The sequence below is a fragment of the Aquarana catesbeiana genome, linkage group LG03 (assembly GCF_042186555.1).
Source record: "Aquarana catesbeiana isolate 2022-GZ linkage group LG03, ASM4218655v1, whole genome shotgun sequence".
NCBI classification, from domain to species: domain Eukaryota; kingdom Metazoa; phylum Chordata; class Amphibia; order Anura; family Ranidae; genus Aquarana; species Aquarana catesbeiana.
In genome coordinates, this window is record NC_133326.1 from 554,770,731 (window position 1) to 554,792,598 (window position 21,868).

Consider the following 21,868-nt stretch of genomic DNA (forward strand, 5'->3'; position numbering starts at 1 on the left):
TGAAGTAGCTATTGAATCCAGTGCTGCTCCGACTGGACTCTGAAGTAACGGAGGACTATGAGTGCTGCATATGGATTCATAATACCAGTATTGAAATACTTGTTATTATGATATAATTGATAAACACCGAAAGGAGGTGTCAAACCTCCAAGCTTAAGCGAGAGATATTGAGAAAGATGGGTGGAACCCCTTTAAGGGACTAGGAAGTTTTGTTGATTTTTTTTGGTTCCATCTTCTCTTAGTTCCGACAGGCAGGAATGTTAATTTTAATGTGCCTGGCTTTTATCCTTGTTATATATATGTATTGTTCAAGCTTATTCAATGTATCTATAATTATACAATGCAACAAAATGACCCCACACAGAGAACATTAAGCGATCACGGTGAAATCACTTTTGTGATATAAGAGGGGATTGAAGGAGGAGAAAGAGTTAACATGACTAAAACTTTAAGCCTGGGTTCACACATGTGTGGTGCGAACTGAAGCTGAGGTTTCACTAGGAAGATAAAAATCAGTTGTTCAAAGGTTTCACTGCGTTGTAGCTGCGGATCAGGGGGAGGGGGCGGTGTAGTGAGGAGAAGGAGAAAATCCTTGTTCAGAACGCAATGCATCTGCGAATCAGATGTGTTCCCATAGGATATAATAGGCTTGTAGTTTAAAACTGCAATGCCCAAAAAACGCACACGTTTTCTGTGCAATGCGCAGTGCGAATGCAACGCACATATGTGAACCAGATACATTCAAATGAATGTATTTTAAAATGTCCTGCGAATTGGATGCGGTGTAAGCCGCATCTAATTCGCATAGGTGTGAATGGGGGCTTAAATAGCTGACAGAGCAATATCTTTATTTTGGGGTCTTGTTTGTCACGATGACCACAGGATAGATAAGGTCTGGTAAGAACTGGTTTTGAAATGATGTCAGAACATCAACATTAGTTTAAATTATGTTTTTAGATAATATCCCCTGTCAGCTAAAATACTAGTTTGGACTATGTCTGAGAGGCTACATGTTTGTATAGGAATTATGTGTCATGTGATGAACTCTGTCCTCCCTCCCTCCTTTTCTTTAAGTTGTGCAATATTCTTTGTCCATAATTTGTATAAAGATGCGATTCTTACCATTAAAACTAAGCATTCATTGAACAACTCTCTTGTCTTATGAATTGGATGCTTCCTGGAGCTCCGAAATAATTCTACTGATTGTCCAGGTCTAAGCAGATTTAACCCTTTCACCAGGGTTGTGGGGAAGAGGCCCTTATCCCCATGTGGTATGTGTCTAAGCACTGTAGTGGAGTGCTTTTGAAAAATGTGACGTTTGTTTTTTTTTTTTGCATTTTAGTGTGTTGGGAGGTCCAAAAAATGGCAGCGCACCAAAACACATATAACATATGTTTTGATATGTTTTGATGTGTTGGCAACAGTTATTACCAAGCACTGAACATGGCTGTTAACCCTATCCATTCCAAATCCTAAATTCAAAGATGCATTGAAAATGTACATCAACACTCATCCAAACATCTCAATGTTCAAAGGAAGCACACGCTGATGTTCTTGCTTTATTTGACATATCACAAGACCACATAACACAGCCATTTCTGTAAAGGTAAAGCAAAATATGAAATTCTTAACACAAAATCCATCAAATACTCTCCTCTCCAAAAAAAAATACACTATTGCACTGTTGAAAGAAGAATTTCTACATAGAAAACTTTTTAAATAAATAAAACCTGAAGGTAATAATTAGATGTGCTCTAGGCGGTGACCTGCATTGCATTTTGCCATTCCATTATATATGTGCTACAATTGCTAATAGAAGCTGTATCTCTACTGTATTATGTTATAAGTTTCTTTCAGGAAAAATATTCTTTACTTTGCATGTTTTAGACATTTTAAATAGATTAATATGCCACTGTAAAAAAATAATTTCAGCAAAATGTATAAAACTTTACATATTCCAATAAAATACATACATACATATAACATTTAATAATTTATGAGGGTATTAATATATATATGTAGGGTTGTTGCTGTGCTTTGTAAATAATTAGGATTTTTTTCAATCAATTTTGGACCTTGCATGAAAATGTAAAAAATAATTTCCTTGCACCTTGGCATGCTGACCTCCTAGGCCTAGGGGGATATCACTGAGCCTAGCAAAGGATAATGGCAACACTAAGGAGGCCAAATCCAATAACAATGCATTATTCAACAGTTCTGTAGCATTTTGTAGTGAGATTTGGGATCCTCAGCCTCACAGGAATCCAGTGATGAGGCCCAGGGACAGCACCATCTTCTAGGTAAGCCAATGGAAAGCTAGGGTTAAGGTAAGTATTTTTTATTACTTTAACTATGCAACATTTCTTGATGGGATGGAGGCTTCAGCATAAGCTGAAAAGTCTGCTTTAATGATATAAATATATAAAGCAAACTGTGCGGCTCATTGGAAACAGTGCTAAATTCCAAACTCTAGGCCAAAAAATACATTTAAAATGTATATTTTTATATTCTCATGAATGGAGCAGCGTTCGGCAGTGCCAGCAGCAGGAAAGGCGTTATGGACAATTTAGATTTTGTGCCAGCGATGATTTTAGGACCCATTCAGGTTATCACATGTTTTTTCATGTGTTAACATGAGTTGCATTAAGGCAGCTCAATCATTATGAATGGACTTCTAACACACCATAATGGATGAAAAAATGTGCATGACCCTTTTTTCACAACATAGCACATTAGAACAGTACATGTGTTGTGGTGCGCTGCAGTGTGTCAGGCTCTACTGTATAAAGCGTTGGGGTGCTATTCACAATGAACGGCACTGCAACACACTGCACATAGAGTAGGTGTATTGCCATGTGTTGTGACAATGCACACTAACGTGCATTTTTGCACATGTTATCACAACGCATAAGTATGAATGGGCTCTCAACAGTATGAATAACTACATGGCTGGACTGAAGAGTAGGTTTTCATATCTGACTTGCTGTATTCATTGAGCCACATAAAATTACAGAAGATTACAGAATGCTTAGGGAAGGTTCTGGCTAAGTTCATCTGCCTGACATACGGGTTTAAAGCCCTTCACTTAAGTGATACAAAAAACAGACACTCTGCATGCAGTAAAGGGAACACTTCGCTCACAGCACACAATGTCCGGGAATCGGATTGGTATCAATGCCTCAATCAAAACACACAAAGGAAAAACTTTGGGATTTCATGTTTTTTTTTTTGTTTTTTTTTAAAGCTCTTGTGCGATATCCATTTTTCTTTCCTTATTTCAGAATTTTTACTGCCATTTGGCATAAACTCCACATGAAAAACTTCTTTAACTTTGTATTTACATATACATATATACACATATATAATTGTCATCTATGAACATCTTGGTGTCTTTGACAGCGTATCTCTATGTTCCATCAACTCTGCCAAGACTGAAAGTGTAACTGCAACCAAAGCTCTTTTTCAAAAGGGTGTGGAAGGTTTACAACCATTTTATTGCTGTCTGAGGCCCCGATAGGAAGATTTATCCCTTAATTTCTGTCTCAGTGACACCCTGTTATATCCCAACACATGCATACCTTCCAACAGTCCCAAATGTGCGGGATTACCCTGCATTTTCACCTTGGTCCTGCTGTAATGTGTACAGAGACTTTATTCCACATAGCCCTGCCTGCTGTCTAATTACCATACCTTCATCTGTCACATTTATCCTCTCCTACTACATCTTGCTGTAGTCACTCCTGCCACTGTTATACTGTGCTCACAGATCATTCATATGTAAATCAACACTGGCCTGCTCTTTCTGTAGAGGAAGTAGGAGAGGACCAGGTCCTCGTCTGGAGCAGAGGAAACAGTAAAGCAGCTGGTGTAAGAGAGAGAGAGGTGTGATGCTGCTCTGTCCACCCACGCTATCCACTCTGTCTACCCACGCTATCCACTCTGTCTACCCACGCTATCCACTCTGTCCACCCACGCTATCCACCCATGCAATCCACTCTGTCCACCCATGCTATCAACTCTGTCTACCCACACTATCCACACTGTGCACCGACACAGTCTCCTGGGCACTGTGGGAGGAGGCAATGAGGGCTATCCATTTTAAGATGGAGGTGAGGGTTTATTTTCCTCATTCTGTGCACAGTGCTACAACCCCTGGCAAAAATTATGGAATCACCAGTCCCTGAGGATGTTCCTTCAGTTGTTTATTGTTGTAGAAAAAAAGCAGATCACAGACATGGCCAAAAACTAAAGGCATTTCAAATGGCAACTTTCTGGCTTTAAGAAACACTAAAAGAAATCAAGAAAAATAATTATGGTGGCCAGTAACAGTTAGATTTATAGAACAAGCACAGGGAATAAATTATGGAATCACTCAATTCTGAGGAAAAAATTATGGAATCACCCTGTAAATTTTCATTACAAACATTAACACCTGCATCAGATTACATCTGCTTGTTAGTATGTAGGTAAAGAGGGTAAATCATCACGCAGTGTTGCACAAGATGTTGGTTGTTCACAGTCGGCTGTGTCTAAAACATGGACCAAATACAAACAACATGGGAAGGTGGTTAAAGGCAAGCATACTGGTAGACCAAGGAAGACATCAAAGCGTCAAGACAGAAAACTTAAAGCAATATGCCTTGAAAACAGAAAATGTACAACAAAACAAATGAGGAACAAATGAGAGGAAACTGGAGTCAACATCTGTGACCGAACTGTAAGAAACCGTCTAAAGGAAATGGGATTTACATACAGAAAAGCTAAAAGAAAGCCATCTCTAACACCTAAACACAAAAAAACAAGGTTACAATGGGCTAAGGAAAGGCAATCGTGGACTGTGGATGATTGAATGAAAGTCATATTCAGTGATGAATCTCGAATCTGCATTGGGCAAGGTGATGATGCTGGAACTTTTGTTTGGTGCCGTTCCAATGAGATTTATGCAGACGACTGTCTGAAGAAAACATGCAAATTTCCACAGTCAATTATGATATGGGGCTGCATGTCAGGTAAAGGCACTGGGGAGATGGCTGTCATTAAATTTTCAATAAATGCACAGGTTTGCATTGAAATTTTGGACACTTTTCTTATCCCATCTATTGAAAGGATGTTTGGGGATGATGAAATCATTTATCAAGATGATAACGCATCTTGCCATAGAGCAAAAACTGTGAAAAAATTCCTTGAAGAAAGACACATAAGGTCAATGTCATGGCCTGCAAACAGTCCGGATCTCAATCCAATTGAAAATCTGTGGTGGAAGTTAAAGAAAATGGTCCATGACAAGGCTCCAACCTGCAAAGATGATTTGGCAACAGCAATCAGAGAAGGCTGGAGCCAGATTGATGAAGAGTACTGTTTATCACTCATTAAGTCAATGCCTCAGAGACTGCAAGCAGTTATAAAAGCCAGAGGTGGTGCAACAAATTACTAGTGATGTGTTGGAGTGTTATTTTGTTTGTTTGTTTTTCATGATTCCATAATTTTTTCCTCATAGTTGAGTGATTCCATAATTTATTCCCTGTGCTTGTTCTATAAATCTAACTGTTACTGGTCACCACAATTATTTTTCTCGATTTCTTTTACTGTTTCTTAAAGCCAGAAAGTTGCCTTTTGAAATGCCTTTAATTTTTGGCCATGTCTGTGATCTGCTTTTTTTCTACAACAATAAACAACTGAAGGAACATCTTCAGGGACTGGTGATTCCATAATTTTTGCCAGGGGTTGTATATTTTGCATATTCCTGGCCCCTGCACTGCATTAACAATGTTGTACGTCATACTACTGACCCATGCACTGCATAAGCTATGTTGTACATTATACTACTGATTCCTGCACTGTATACGCTGTATACTCTGTTGTACATTTTATACTACTGATCCCTGCACTGTATACTTTCAACTCATCAGCAGCCAAAACAGGTGTCCCAGTGCTCAGCAGAACGGTCAGTGTCAAATGATTTTTTTCTAAATATTTTATGGCAAAAGCATTTGCATTGTAATATGGTTTATCAGGATGGTCTGGGTGAATCTCCCACAGTGATAAAAACTGGAAGGGTTTCTAATGATTCTCTAACGATAATCTATTAGAAACGGTATTTAAAAAAAAAAAATGGCTGGGATTACACTTTAACTCTTTTCAAAAGGAATACAGTCTTCAAAGTTTTTGTACTTTCCACATGTACTTGGCTAAAGTTGCTATGAAAATTTAGAAGCATAATATTTTTGTAGAAGGAAATATTTTAACTTCTGTGAGTCATAATTAACTCAAGCTGTGTAGTTAATCTTGCCCTTAGGGTGACCATCTTGCTTTTTTGCCAAAGACACCTTATCTTACTGACAAACCCACGCTGGGGGGATTGTTGGAGGAGAGATGTAATTTAAAGTGGAACTTCCACTCGTTATACTCCTTCCCCCTCTCCAGTGCCACATTTGGCACCTTTCGGGGGGGGGGACAAGATAACTGTCTTTCACAGATATCTCCTGCCCCCCTTCTGGTAGCCTCAGCCACGGGTATTTGCGTCATCGCTGGGGCTCCCTCCTCCTTCTTCCCAGGCCGCCAGGCCAGTAGGAAAGAGGAGCGGAGCCTCACGCATGCGCAGTAGGGTTCCCGGCGTGAAGCCATAAGGCTACACTGCCGAGTTCCCTTACTCGCAATGGAGGTGGCATGCACCCGACAGCTGATGGAAACATCCCTGGACTCCAGGACAGGTAAGTGTCCGATTATTAAAAGTCAGCAGCTGCAGTATTTGCAGCTGCTGGCTTTTAATTTATGCAGTGGTGGGCGGACCTTTGCTTTAAAGGGGGCCTTTTAGGATGGCTGTTAACCATTACAGTTGTGGCTCATATCCAGTGTAGAGGTGCTTACAGGTATTAGAGAACAATTAGAAAATAGAAAATAACTTATAACCCCCAAACATTATATATATGTATATGAAAGATCTGGGGTCAAAAAGACCCTAAATCTCTCATTTACCTTTAACGGCAAAAGATTAAAAAAAAAAAATGTTTACTTCCACCCTGTACCGAAAGTGATGTCACGATGTTGCTCTGGTCCTCCAAGGCCATAGAAGCGATCAAAGACGATCTAGTCTTATCGCCTCTGTTACCAGCTGGCCGCTGATAGCCATAACCGCAGTAAACCACTTGTCAATGTCTGTAGACTGCTTATAGCCTGCCACTGTCCAACCTCAAATCCAGAGCGCCCTCTAAAGCATTGTTCTGAGAGTCAGACACTTATATCCGACTTCACTGGATGGGAGCCTTGGTCGTGACTACTAACAGAGCCATTATGACAGGTTTAGCCCCTCTCTGCCAATATTTGACAGGTGTATCTACTATTGCAGGTTGGGATGAACATTCATACATTATACAACAGCCTTCATTGTCCCTGAAAATTATACAGGCGACTGCAACTTGTGCAACCGGACATGTGTGAAAGCTTCGTATTAAGAAGATTTTGACAGCCATTGATGGAAAGTCCTACATGCCTGTGTATGAACCCTACACTAAATGGCCATCTAGTGTTTATATCTCAGCCTAGTGGTAGCAGTAAAAATAACTCATCGTGGGTAAGTTCAAAACAAAAGTGGTTTAGAAGATAGAGATCTTTTTTTTTTAACTTTCCATTCCACCAATACAAACAACAGGGATGTTATCTCAGGGTTACCATGGACAGGCAGATGCCTTGCTTATGCCCTTTACACACGGTCGGAATTTCCGACAACAAATGTTCAATGTCAGCTTGTTATCGGAAAGTCGGACTGTGTGTATGCTCCATCGGACATTTGCTGTCGGAATTTCCGACAACAAATGTTTGAGAGCAGGTTCTCAAATTTTCCGACAACAAAACTAGTTGTCGGAAATTCCGAGCGTGTGTACACCATTCACAAATATCCACGCATGCTCGAAATCAAGCAGAAGAGCCATACTGGCTATTGAACTTAATTTTTCTCGACTCGTCATACGTGTTGTATGTCACCGCGTTCTTGACATTCGGAATGTCCAACAACATTTGTGCAACCGTGTGTATGCAAGACAAGTTTGAGCCAACATCTGTCGGAAAAAAATCCACGGTTTTGTTGTCAGAATGTCCGATCGTGTGTACAGGGTATAAGATTTACGGATGTAGTCACTTTTCTGTAAAATTTATTCTGATTTGTGTAGAACATGCAGTGTGAAAGCTTTGTTCCCTTCTCTCTCTTCATGGAAAAGGCAATAATCAACTATGAGTCATAAACAGAATTTCCATCATCTTAGAAAGTCTCATCCTGTACTGAAGATCAGAATCTCAATGCTTCAACTACGGAGCCCAAAGTTCTAATTGGCTTCCATTCTTCATCTGGGCCAGTGGAAGGGTGAGGTGGGTGGTATGTCAATACATAGATAGGTATAAAGACACAAATCTTGATCATTCCTGTCAAAGTTGGAGCATGGCCACGCCTTCATCTGACTAATTCTGGTCCTTTAATGTAACCAACAGAACAGCTTGGAGGCTGGAAGGGGGCCCCCCAAGACATATTTTTACAAGAAAGATGAAGATACACATGCAACGTCAGCTGCCTTTATCTTGATGGTATTCACTGAAGATCTGAACTGAAGTCTCTGTTTAGACAGTTTTTTTTTGTTTTTTTTTACCATATGCCTACTCTGACTTCCTCTCAAAGAAGAAATGAAATAACTGATAGAAAAAGGTGGGGTTTTCCCTCCATTCTGTCACTGTCGGTTCAGCTTGTGCTTTCCATCTGTCTTCCATCTTTGTAGGATCACTGGTGTCCTGGCTTGTGGCATCATCTAAATTTTGAGCGAGCACATTTTCCCATCTATTTCTCCAGGAATCTCTTCAATTTCTCCATCAAACCTGTCCTGTTGTTCTCCTCTCTTTCATCTTATGTGGTCTTGTCCCACTAAATTCTTTATCTTGAACAGTTCTTATATGCGTCTTGCCCTCCCCTCTGCTGAATGTCTTCTCTTGTTTCTCAGTGTTATCTCTTGTTACCTGTTGTCCATCGGAATCTTTTGCCTTTGCTACATGTATTTTGCTTTCCAAGCGCTCTAGTTTTGCCAGATTCTCTTTCAATAATTTGCTTTCGGGTTCCAAAACTGCTGCCTTCGCATAATAGGTTCGGGCCGCGGTGTAATCACCCTGCAACAACCAAAGAGTGAGTGTAAAGACCAATTACAAATTACCATGGAAGAAGCTTCTATCTGCCCCACCATTTCTATACCCCTTATGTACCAGAGCAATGTTCTTTTATTTTACCTACTGGTGATTTTGCAATAACCTTGCCATTACTTATGACACTAGTGACACATACAGAATATCTTTTTTGGTACAAACAAGATATTCTTTTGGAGCTTCAAAAAATGTTATTATTTTATAGTTTTTATATTACATTTTACTATGAATATAAAATATAAAATAAACGAAAAAGTATGCATTTTCTTCTTTATCGTTAACTAATGTTACTAGAACAAGAAAGCAGTAGTAATTGATAGGTGAGTAAAAGAATAAAATGTTAGTGTAAGTAGAAGAGAGCAGATGTAGAAAGGAAGACTGTGCTAGGAGAAGAGTGAAGCACACAGGTATTTCACCTTTGGGTTATACTGCTTCCTACAGGAGAATTGGACACTAGACAAAACAGTAGACCAGTCCAGGATAACCCTGCCACTGCCAGTGTGTCTCAGTTTTGTAGTAAAGCATTAGCAAGAGTATGATCATAAACACAGAGAGATGAGACTGGTAGCCATCAATGGGCTCCAAAAAAGGGATTTTATGATGAATACATTGGACAATTGGGAGACACAGCATGTCTTTAGTCTTTTGAAGGGTGGGCAACACAACAAAGAAACACTGACAGGCCCAAGAAAACAACAGAGAAGTGGAGACTGCCTGGCGCTCAATGAGTCCCCTGCAGGAACTTAAAGTGAAAGTCCATGCAAAATCTAAAATCCCTGCATCTATAGACACCAGGGATCGAACACTAACCTCTCTATCACTGTAAAGAAAAAAAGAGTATACATACCTTTCTTGGAAGCTGATCTGACCTGCTCCGACCGGATCCCACGCTGAGTTGTCAGCCGCAGCTTCTCTGTGTAGGTGGGTGCAGAGGAGACGGAGGACAATGGAAGCCCCATAGTAACTCTATGGGTAATGCCACTTTCCATTCATTTTACAGCCGTTGTCGTCAGTGTCCTCTGCAGAGCTTCTGGCGCTGGAGATCGGGTTGGACAGGTCAGATCCAGTGGCAGCCCGTCCATAGGGGGCGCCAGGGCGCCGCCCCCCCCCCTCCGGTAGTCAAAAAAAAAAAAAAAAAAATTCAAAAAGAAAAAAAAAATTTTTTTTTAAAACGGCCCCTTTAAGAACATAAAAAAAAAAAAAAAAAGTCCTTCAACAAAGTGCACTGTGGCGCCGGACGCCAGTGCACTATGGGAAGCGCCACGTCAATGCAATCACGAGATTGCAGACGCGGCGCTTCATTTGCGGGCTTTTAACCCGCCTTGTGGCGCAAACGAAAACGCCGATTAGCTTCCGCTCGTAGAATCAGTGTGATTCTATGGGCGGGAGCATTGCTTTTCAAATCTTGAGGTCACTTCCGGCTTTCGTGAAGAAGACGAGAGCCGGAAGTGATGTCGGCAGCTCCGTTCTTCAGCTGAGCGGAGCTGCAGGAGGAAGGTAAGAGTCATATGAGGGATGTGTTGCTGTCTGGCAAGCAGGGTGAGCTCCAGCACAGCTGTATGTATCTGTCCCTCTCTTCCCCATTCCCCCCCTCCCTCCTGTCTCACTACACACGGACTGAAGACACCTATACACAGACAGAGGGGGAGGGGGAGGAGAATGGACACATACACAGGACGTTATCAAAGAAAGATACAGTGATTTGAGGGGCTGGGAGAGGATGCTTTATGTGCTAGGGGCCACTTTGGGAGCAGAGAGGATTTGTGCTAGAAGGGGGGTTGAATATAAAATTAGACCCCCCCCCCCAGCACAAATCCTCTCTGCTCCCAAAGTGGCCCCTAGCACATACAGCATCCTCTCTCAGCCCCCCAAATCACTGTGATTATCTTTCTTTGATAACTTGCCCCTCTTCCCCCTTGTTCAAAGAGATGCTGGCTGTTATTAAGGAGACAATCATGGTTTCTGGGATCAGTGGACACAGTGGCTGCGTTTTTTATGACACAGTGGCTGCGTTTTTGATGACACAATGGCTGCGTTTTTGATGACACAGTGGATGCGTTTTTGATGACACAGTGAATGCGTTTTTGATGACACAGTGAATGCGTTTTTTATGACACAGTGAATGCGTTTTTGATGACACAGTGGATGCGTTTTTTATGACACAGTGAATGCGTTTTTGATGACACAGTGAATGCGTTTTTGATGACACAGTGAATGCGTTTTTTATGACACAGTGAATGCGTTTTTGATGACACAGTGGATGCGTTTTTTATGACACAGTGGATGCGTTTTTTATGACACAGTGAATGCATTTTTGATGACACAGTGAATGCGTTTTTGATGACACAGTGAATGCGTTTTTGATGACACAGTGGATGCGTTTTTGATGACACAGTGGATGCGTTTTTGATGACACAGTGAATGCGTTTTTGATGACACAGTGAATGCGTTTTTGATGACACAGTGAATGCGTTTTTGATGACACAGTGGCTGCGTTTTTGATGACACAGTGGCTGCGTTTTTGATGACACAGTGGCTGCGTTTTTGATGACACAGTGGCTGCGTTTTTGATGACACAGTGGCTGCGTTTTTGATGACACAGGCTGCGATTGATGTTTTTTTTTCAGAATTTTTCAGTTTGTTTGCGCCCCCCCAAAAATTTTGAGCACCAGCCGCCACTGGTCAGATCGGCTTCCAAAAAGGTATGTATACTCATCTTTTGTTTACAGGGATAGAGAGGTTAGTGTTAGATCCCTGGTGTCTATAGATGCAGGGATTTTAGATTTTGCATGGACTTCCACTTTAAGTCTAGAGCTGGCATGAGATGAAGCAGAAACACCAACCTGATAGAATGTGTGAACAGAGGACCAGGTGGAAGCTTTGCAAATCTGAGAAACAGTCTGATGCCGAAAAGTTCAAGAAGCACTTCCAGATCTAGCAGAACGCTACTTGACAGGAAGGGTCGAAACCTGATTCTTGAGACCATAGGCTTGGTGAATAAAAAATAATGCTAGTAAAAACAGGTTAGGCTCCACACAGCAGAGCTGGGGAAAAGGTCTCCATTCTCCTAGGAAGCTAGCAAAAATATTGCTGCTGGTTGCGGTATTCTAAGCTGACCCACAGTTTTTCCATTTGCCAGTGTCCAATTCACCTGCATAACCCAAGGGTAGGTGTCCCTGTGTCCCTCAATAGATGAAAAAGAAACACGCATTTAAAGCATACATAAGCTTGGGTTGAAAACATGCATAAACACATACTGTTTTGCGTATACATTACAATATGTGCTTGGGTGAGAAATAACCCTACAAGAATCAAAAACTCCATTAAAATGTTCTTCCACTATCACATCCCCACATCTCTCATATTACCTGAATGTGTTTAATGCCTCCCATGTTCATCCAGGCCTGGGCCTGCTTGGGACTCAGATCGGCTACGAGGCTGTAACTCTAGAAAAAATGAATTTAAAAAAAAAGATTAGAATTAGATCTACTTTTTTACTGCCCTCCAGGACTATATTAGATAGATTTGCCATCACTTCCTGTTCAGCTGACAGCAGTTTCAACAGACAGAAAGTCAGGAAAAATCTGCAACAAAGACTGAAGTAAAAAACTGACAGGGTCTCTAGCCTTATGCCCCGTACACATGATCAGGCTTTCCATCAACAAAACTGTGGACTTTTGTTCGAAGGTTGTTGGCTCCAACTTGTCTTACATACACACGGTCACACAAATGTTGGCCAACAATTACGAACGTAGTGACGTACAAGACGTACGACAAGCTGATATAAAGGAAGTTCTATAGTCATGTGATATCTCTATTACGAACGCTAGTTTTAGAAGTCCAAACGCTTCCGGCTCGTACTTGATTCCGAGCATGCGTGAACTTTTGTGCAACGGACTTGTGTACACACGATCAGAAAGTCCGACAACAAAGTTTTGTTTGCGGAAAATTTGAGAACCTGCTAGCCAACATTTGTTGGCGGAAAGTCCGCCAACAAATGTTCGATGGAGCTTACACACGGTCGGACTTTCAGCCAACAAGCTCAAATCCAACATTTCCCATCGGAAAGTCCAATCATGTGTACGTGGCATTACTCTACCAAACAAAAGCCTTTTTATTTCTGTCTGTGTTTCTCCTGAAGAGTTTACCTTATTTCCTGTCTAGTGAAACCTCAACATGACAGGACGTGAGAAACTTCTCTAAGGGAGCCTCAGGTTGCAGTAAATATCTTACATGGGCCCTAACCCTTCCCCACTCTATCCAAAACTAAATAAAAGGTTTTGGCTGGACATACTTTATTTAAAAAGACAGCCAATTTTATGTTGGGAGTTGGCATGAACATTTTACCAATATACTGTATGTTGCAGGTAAGCTAATGACTTGGGTTCAATGGTTCAACTTCCTACTAAATGAAGACGTAAGCTGCAATATGGCTGCCCCCCTGTTTATAAGTGGAAAGCACACTAAACCCTGGTATATGAAAGAAATACTATTCTTACTGTCCACTGTAACTGATTAGATCATATCTTTTAGTGTACCAGCACAGTATAATAGACTAAATGACAGAAGGTGATTGGTTGCGATGAGCATATTCTGGATTTTATAATAAATAAAAAGACATTTTTCTGCCACACTATATGGGCAGCTGAGTCTTGACCATCACATCTATACCATCTGGCAAAGAGTATGTGGACACCACTCCAAATTATGGGTTCAGGTGTGTTTAGTGAAGGGTACTGATGATGCTACAGCATACAGACATTTTAAAACCATTGTACTGTTCCACCCTTATGTTAACATTGGCGGAAGTCCCTTTTCTGTTTCCTATGCACAATGACAGCGCCATAGAGACATGGATTGAGCAGTTTGACCAGGAACCCATGTTATCTTGCAAACAGCTCTGACCTCAACACTACCTAACACAATTGGAATGAATAGGAACACTGATTGATAGCCAAGTCATTCAACATCAGTAGCTGACCTCACAGATGTTCTTTTGGTTGAATGGGCATAAATCGCCACAAGGCATTTCAAATTATTGTGTAAAGCTTTCCTAAAAAAGTGGAGGCTGTTATAACCGCAGCCGCTGGCTTTTAATTTTTGCAGCGGTCCGGACCTCCGCTTTAATATCAATGCCCATGGGTTTTAAAGAAATGATCAACGAGCTCATCTACAGTAGGTGTGATGGTCAGGTGCTCACAAACCTTTATCTATATAGTATATCATCATACAAGAGATACCTGGAAGGCTTTGTCCAGTTGATTAATCTCTCGCAGTTGGTTGCCTTTTGTAAAATGAAGATCGGATATTATTTTAGGGTCTTCTGACTTCATCTGCAGGGCGATATCAATCATTTCTAGAGCCTGCAGAACAGGAAGACATGAGATTTTAGTTCACAGAAATAAAAGGTGAAACATCATGTATAGGTGACACTACAGGCCAAAGGGTAATAAGGGGCACACAGCTTTGAAAACCTAGTCTTAGGGCTCCTTCACACGGACGTGTCCGTGTACGGAGCCCGCTCTGCTCAGCGGGGGATCGCCCTGCCGATCCCCGCTGAGCAGGCAGATGACAGGTCCATCGCTGCACAGTGTCAGAGCGCCGCTCTCCCCTATGGGGGATCGGATGATGACGGACCTTAGAGTCCGTCGTCACCCGATCCGATCCGAAAACGGATGGAAAAGTAGGTTTTTCCTCCGTTACACTTTTTCGGATTGGAGCGGGTCGGATGTCAGCGGACATGTCAGCGCTGACATCCGACGCTCCATAGAGATGGAGGGTCCGTTCAGGTCCGCCTAAAAAACTGACAGGCGGACCTGAACGGATCGTTCATGTGAAAGAGGCCTTAAAGGTGTTATTTCCCTAAGCCAACTTTAAGGAAGTCTGTTTGAGCTTCCTCCTCTACATAGGCATTACCACATATGTGCAGTTAATGTTTATCTATATATTAAATTTATTTTGTTGTATTTAGACAATAGTATGGCGGTGGTGTAAACATAGAGAATCTGAACATTGGGATGGCAGCTTCTGTACACCAAAAGGATTTCCATAATCACCTTAAGCTGTGAAAGAGAAGAGTGACACTAGGATTTAACCACTTGAACCCCAGGCCAATTCTGACATTTATTACATATATGTAAAAATCTGCATTTTTTTTTTGCAAGAAAATTCCTTAAAAACTCCCAAGCATGATATATTTATTAAACAGAGGCCCTGGAGAATAAAGTGGTGGGCGTTGCAATTTTTTTATGTCACACGATATTTGATCCTAAAAAGACATTTTCAGGGATAAAATAAACGTTGATGAATGTTGGTTAACATAAACACAATGTAATACCAATTTTTGATCAAATATAAAAGATGATGTTATGCCAAATAAATCGATATCAAACATGTCATGCTTTAAAATTGCGCACGCCCCTGTAATGGTGACAAACTGTGGTACATTTTCTATAGGCGCTGACTAAAAAGCCTTTAGAGGTTACCAGTTTAGAGTTACACAGGAGGTCTGGCATTAGAATTTTATTGCTCTCACTGTAACATTCGCAGCAAAATCTCACATGGGTGATGCAGTCACCATTTACAAATGCACGCAGGACTGACATGCGCATTTGCATTTGCGCGTGAGCACTGGGGGCAGAGGTGCTTTCATTTTTTTATTTTTTGTTACATACATCATTTTTTTTTTTTACACTGTACCTTTATTTTTTATCAACTTAACTGTTATCACGTGGGATGATCAATATTCCCTTGTGATAGCATGGACTGTGAAAGGTCCTCTTTATGGAGAAATCTGGGGTCTATGAGACCCCATTTCTCTCTTCTGGCCCTCAAAGCAGGTGATAAAACCAAGTTTTGTAAAGCCATCTTGGGTCAGGCAGAGTCTTTTTAAGACCCTGGCTCCCAGACTTGGCACACATTTTGAAGTGTAGGGAGAGGTCATCCGTCTGGCAGGGACAGTGATTAGCGATAGGGAAAGGGTAGGGATATGCCATCATTATTCCTGGAGACCTCCCCAGTTGGGTACGGACCAGCTAGGCCGCATCCCGCCCCTCAAGACAGACATTGTTGGCACATCCGAGAGCTGCTCTGCTAAACATCACTGTTACATCCTGTAAGTGTTCCCAGTCTGGTGCCTTTTGCCAGGCTTGTTGTGAATTGCATTTTCTGCAACTGGACTCCAATGCTGTGTACACACGAGCAGACTTTTCAGCATCAAAGGTCCGATGGTCTTTCTGTCGGACCTTCAACGGAGTTACTATGGACTTTCGAATGACCGGACTTGCCCACACACGAACGGACTAAAGTCCATTCGAAAGTCCGTTTGTTTGACCATGATGACGTACGAAGGGACTAGAATAAGGAAGTTCATAGCCAGTAGCCAATAGCTGCCCTTGCGTCGTTTTTTGTCCGTCGGACTAGTATACAGACGAACGGATTTTTCGACCGGACTCGAGTCCGTTGGAAAGATTTGAAACATGTTCTAAATCTAAAGTCCGACATCAAAGGTCCGATGAAGCCCACACACGATCGAATTGTCCGGCAGATTCGTTCCGTCTGACCTTTGCTGACGAAAAGTCCCCTCATGTGTACATGGCATTAGTGTTTACTGCCACTACACCACTCTGCACCTCCCACAGGTCTAAAGCTGATATTTGTGGCTTGTCTGTCACTGTAGACTAGGTGTGGCTAATCCATCTGAACAGTTGTAAATGAGAAGTTTTTGTGGCTATGGTGTTCTGTCTTTGTCATCGATTAGAGGAAATAATAACTTCCCCCTAAAATCTGGATGTTTCTTTAACCACTTCAGCCCCGGAAGAATTTACCCCCTTCCTGACCAAAGCACTTTTTGTGATTCGGCACTGCGTCGATTTAACTGAGAATTGCACGGTCGTGCGACGTGGCTCACAAACAAAATTGACGTCCTTTTTTTCCCACAAATAGAGCTTTCTTTTGGTAAAATTTGATCACCTCTGCAGTTTTTATTTTTTGCACTATAAACAAAAAAAGAGCGACAATTTTGAAAAAAACGCATTATTTTTTACTTTTTGCTATAATAAATATCCCCCAAAAATATATAAAAAAAACTATTTTTTTTCCTCGGTTTAGGTTTACGTGATCTTCTACAAATTTTTGGTAAAAAAAATCGCAATAAGCGATTATTGATCGGTTTGCGCAAAAGTTATAGCGTTTACAAAATAGGCGATAGTTTTATGGCATTTTTATAATTTTTTTTTTTTTTTTATGGCAGCGATCAGCGATTTTTATTATTTTATTTATTTATTATTATGGCGGACACATCGGACATTTTTGACACATTTTTGGGACCATTGTCATTTATACAGCAATCAGTGCTATACAAATGCACTGATTCCTGTGTAAATGACACTGGCAGTGAAGGGGTTAAGTGTGTGGCAGTGTAGGGGTTAAGTGTGTCCTAGGGGCGTGTTTCTAACTGTGAGGGGCATGGCTGTGTGCGACACGTCACTGATCTCTGCTCCGATGACAGGGAGCAGAGTTCAGTGACACTGTCACTAGGCAGAACGGGGAGATGCTTGTTTACATTAGCATCTCCCCATTCTTCCTCCCCGTGAGACGATCGCGGGTATGCCCGCGGCGATCGAGTCCGCGGGACCCGCGACCCAGCTCACGGAGCTTGCCACGGGCGCACATGGAAATAATGTTTAGAGTATGACAGGATGGCCTAAATGGTTCTTAAATATGTGGTATATTGTCTAAAGATAATCTGCTTTTAAACTGCTGAAAAAATTGATGTATAAACTGAGATATCATTGAAAGTCTGAGAAGAGATAAATTCCCCCTCTTTCTACAACTATGTACCATCACAAGTGCGCATGCTCAGAAATGCAAAATAGTCACAATTTAACTCCCATTCATTTTTTACAGAGCGCTATAGTAAATCGCCAAATTTGCACGTGGCTAAAAAGCGGTTGCGAACGTGAAAATGTGCATTGTATAGCCAAATGCAAGTTTCAACCATTGATTATAATTGTACAATTGTTATTCCACAAAAAAATACATTTTGGTTTTGAGATGAACTGTTTATTTCTCTAAAATAAATTGTCCTTGCTGGGTTTTTATGTTGCTTCTTCAGATTTTTTTTAAGAATGCTAGTAATGTGTAATATTTTCATATTTTGGTAAAATATATTTTTCTCTGTCTCTCTCACTTGTTGCTCTCCATGTCACGAAAATCTAATCCGAAACTCCCACGGGTGTCTTCACAAACCACAAATAATACTTTTGCTGATGCAAATTTTAATTAGTCACAATTTTGTGTGTTGTTTAGCATTATCAAATGATCATAATTTTCCCCCAAAAATGTGATATGTGTACCAACATCAAAAATCAAAATGTAATTCCCAAAATTCACAGAATAAATCAAGCAGCATAACTCCTGACTAATGTCTTTCCGCCACCTATAAGTATATGTCCAAAAAAATGCAGTATTTATGTGTATTTATGTGTAGAAGGGTTCCACCACCATTGCAAATCATTTCATATGTTTTCCATGGGCAGGGACAATAACCAGCCTTCAGATTTCCCCACCAACACTAATTGCAGCCACTTACCAAGCAAAAAACTAAAAAAATAGAGGTGGTTCTGCATGCTGACACTAATTAGCCATACCCAGCCTTCAAAACAGATGCCATATGCCAGAAACGGGTTGTTCAATGGTTCTCCGGCCATCCACAGTACATCTGCATTGATTAACTTATTGCACCCCTGGGACTTATGACTGTTTGACAACACAGAGATGCAGCCTTCACCCATATGGCAGCACAGTGGCTAACGGGTTAGCACTTCTGCTTAGCAACCCTGGGGTTGTTGGTTCAAATCCCAAACATGCCACCTCATGTTGAGAAGTTGTCTGTTCTCTCTATGCTGTTAAACATAACTGCAGACTCATGTGCTTACACAAATTATGCATAAATGTAATATTTATGTGTAGGAGGGTTCCACACTATTTCAAATCGTGCCATATGTTTTCCATGGGCAAGGACAATAATCAGCCTTAAGAATTCCCCACCAGCACTAATTGCAGCCTCTTACCCAAGCAAAAAGCAACACAATTTAAGATGGTTGTCTAGCAGCATGCTGACAGTAATCAGCCATACCCAGCCTTCAAAACAGATAGCATATCACAGAACCAGGTTGTTCAATGGCTCTCCGGCCTTCCACACTACATCTGCATTGATTAACTTATTGTACCCCTGGGACTTAGGACTGTTTGACACCACAGAGATGCAGACTCCATCCATGTGGCAGCACAGTGGCTAACTGGTTAGCACTTCTGCCTAGCAGCACTGAGGTTGTTGGTTTGGATCCCAAATATGCCGCTATCTGGGTAGAGGTTTGTATGTTCTACCTCTTTTGTGGGAATCCGGCATCCAATTTGCAATGGTGTGAACACAGCCTCAAAGTTTATTTCTCACCAGTGATAACATTTTTGACGGGTTTCAAGAAATGACATTATAAATCAAGCGAGCATGGGTTTGCACCAAATCTATAACTGTGTGTTTTGGGCCAGATATGGATGTAGAAGTCTTGTGTGATCCTGCACACATATTTTAATGTTGTATACTGATGATGAATGATGGCGAATGCGATTTGTCAACGATTTGTGTGAAGCAGCCCTCACAAAGTTGTAATTTCCTGTTTTGTACTCTCCACATGCCCAACAACGTACAAGTTAATTTTTTAGATTTTTTGTATCACTGATCATGGCCAGAGCCTTGGACATTTGTTATTTTTAGGTTTACCCTGCACAGATATATATGCTTATGCATTCTTTCATTTGTAAAGAGTGTGTGTTCCTGATGAACGGGTGTGAGCACTTGAGGCATACATGAAGAGACAGAATCAATTACACTGGTGGGTGTGTCCTTTACTGGGTGGGTATATTTGTGCTAGCAATCCTAGCTAGGTTATATAAAGGCCTGTAATTTTGGCGTTGTTTGGCCTGAGAAGAGGCCAGAATCTTTGTTTGCAGTGCTTATATTGGTTTACAAATAGATATGCATAATGCCTGACCCACACCCCACTAAGGCTGTGGTTTGGGTATTGCTACTGCTAATGTTAATCTAGTTTATGTAATGATTTATGAAAAGGAAGCTTTCTGCTAATTCCAAACATACGTGTGTGTGTGTGTTGATTTTGTTTGTGCACTGCCTTTTTGTATTTTGTATTACCTTTGTCTGTTTTTGCTTATGATAAATCCTGCAATTTAACTTTTTAGGGGTTTGGGGCGAGGAGTTCTGATCACCAAAAAGGTTTGTCATGATTGTTATTAGCTTGATTTGTATCCCTGCTTTTCTAATGTGATTTTTAATGTGTCTAATTTTTAGTGTCCTACCCTTGTAGATTGTAAACACTTTTTAGCATGGCCCTTTTAAAGCGGGGTTCCACTGTCTACAACGTTTTTTTTCTTTTTGTAAAATGACAAAGATTATTTCATTGAAATATGTTACTCACTTGTTCCATTTTTGTTACTTTCAGATGTCAGTTTTCTCCCAAAAAATGAACTTTTAAACATTTCTACTGATGGTTCTCATCTTGCCTGTGGGCATATGAAGCCCACAGGCATCCTCTTCCGGGATATTGTGCCCCTGATCGACCAGCATGCACCGCCCATTGTATTCCCAGTCTCGCGCATGCACAGTAACCTTAAATCGGAACGCCGTAAACAGCTAACTCGTGCCAGGCCGCCGCACTGACTCCTGGGAACAATGACACAAGCTCCCAGGAGGCAGTGCGGCTAATAGGAAATGACGAGTTAGCCGCACTAAACCTGCCCATATCCGCAGGCTTTACATCCAGGAACTAAACAAGATGATCTGAACAAAAAAGGTACAGTGGAAAAAAAAAAAAAAAAAAAGGTCAGTTTTTTCATTGGGACATTGCGGTAGTCCTTTTGAGCTATTGTCATAAAATCGGGTGGAGCTCCACTTTAACTATATTGTCAAATGCTGGAGCATCATTTCCATGCCTTTTATTTATTTTTTGCCCAAGTACATAAATGCACCAAATGTTTATACTAATGTTGAAATAAGTTGATTCTTTTTTGCTTTATGTTTGACTTTTGCAGACTATGAATACATATTTTATAAGTGCATACCCCTTCAAGTCTGTGTTAAATCTAGTTGCATACAAAAGTATTTGGTTGTGCACACATGCAAGTCCTTGAGTAGAAAGTGTAATGGGGGGAGGGGGTAGAAAAACCGAAAAAAAAATCCCTGCTCCAATGCTGAATTTCAGGGCTCTATTAATTCTTTTGTGGACTAGGTAAACTATGAAATATGTCAACTAAATGTGAATTCTCTCTAAGCACCAAATAACCCCCCCCCCCCAAAAAAAAAATATATATATCCATACCAGGCCCTTTGGGTCTGGCATAGAATTTAAGGGGAACTCCACACATGAAAAAAAAAAATGGTGTGAGGTCCCCGCCAAAATCCATACCAGACCCTTATCCGAGCATGCAGCCTGGCAGGTCAGGATGGGGGGCGATCGAGTGCCTCCCTCCTGAACCGTACCAGGCCACATGCCCTCAACATGGGGGGTGGGTGCTTTGGGGCAGGGGGGGCTCTGCGCCTCCCATCCCAAAGCACCTTGTCCCCATGTTGATGGGAACAAGGGCCTCTTCCCGACATCCCTGAGCTGTGGCTGTC

At 41.2% G+C, this 21,868-nt stretch overlaps 1 protein-coding gene across 1 annotated transcript in view; it reads right to left on the minus strand.

Moving 5' to 3' along the window:
* Positions 1 to 1,546: 1,546 nt before the first annotated feature.
* TMTC1 (transmembrane O-mannosyltransferase targeting cadherins 1) overlaps positions 1,547 to 21,868 on the minus strand; it is a 118,125-nt gene continuing 97,803 nt past the window's right edge. Inside the window, exons 18-20 of the mRNA XM_073621694.1 lie at positions 14,418 to 14,540; positions 12,546 to 12,623; positions 1,547 to 9,144 (exon numbers count right to left, since the gene is read on the minus strand). Of these exons, the coding sequence (XP_073477795.1) occupies positions 8,854 to 9,144; positions 12,546 to 12,623; positions 14,418 to 14,540 (492 nt within the window). The 3' untranslated portion in view covers positions 1,547 to 8,853. The remainder of the gene's footprint in view (positions 9,145 to 12,545; positions 12,624 to 14,417; positions 14,541 to 21,868) is intronic.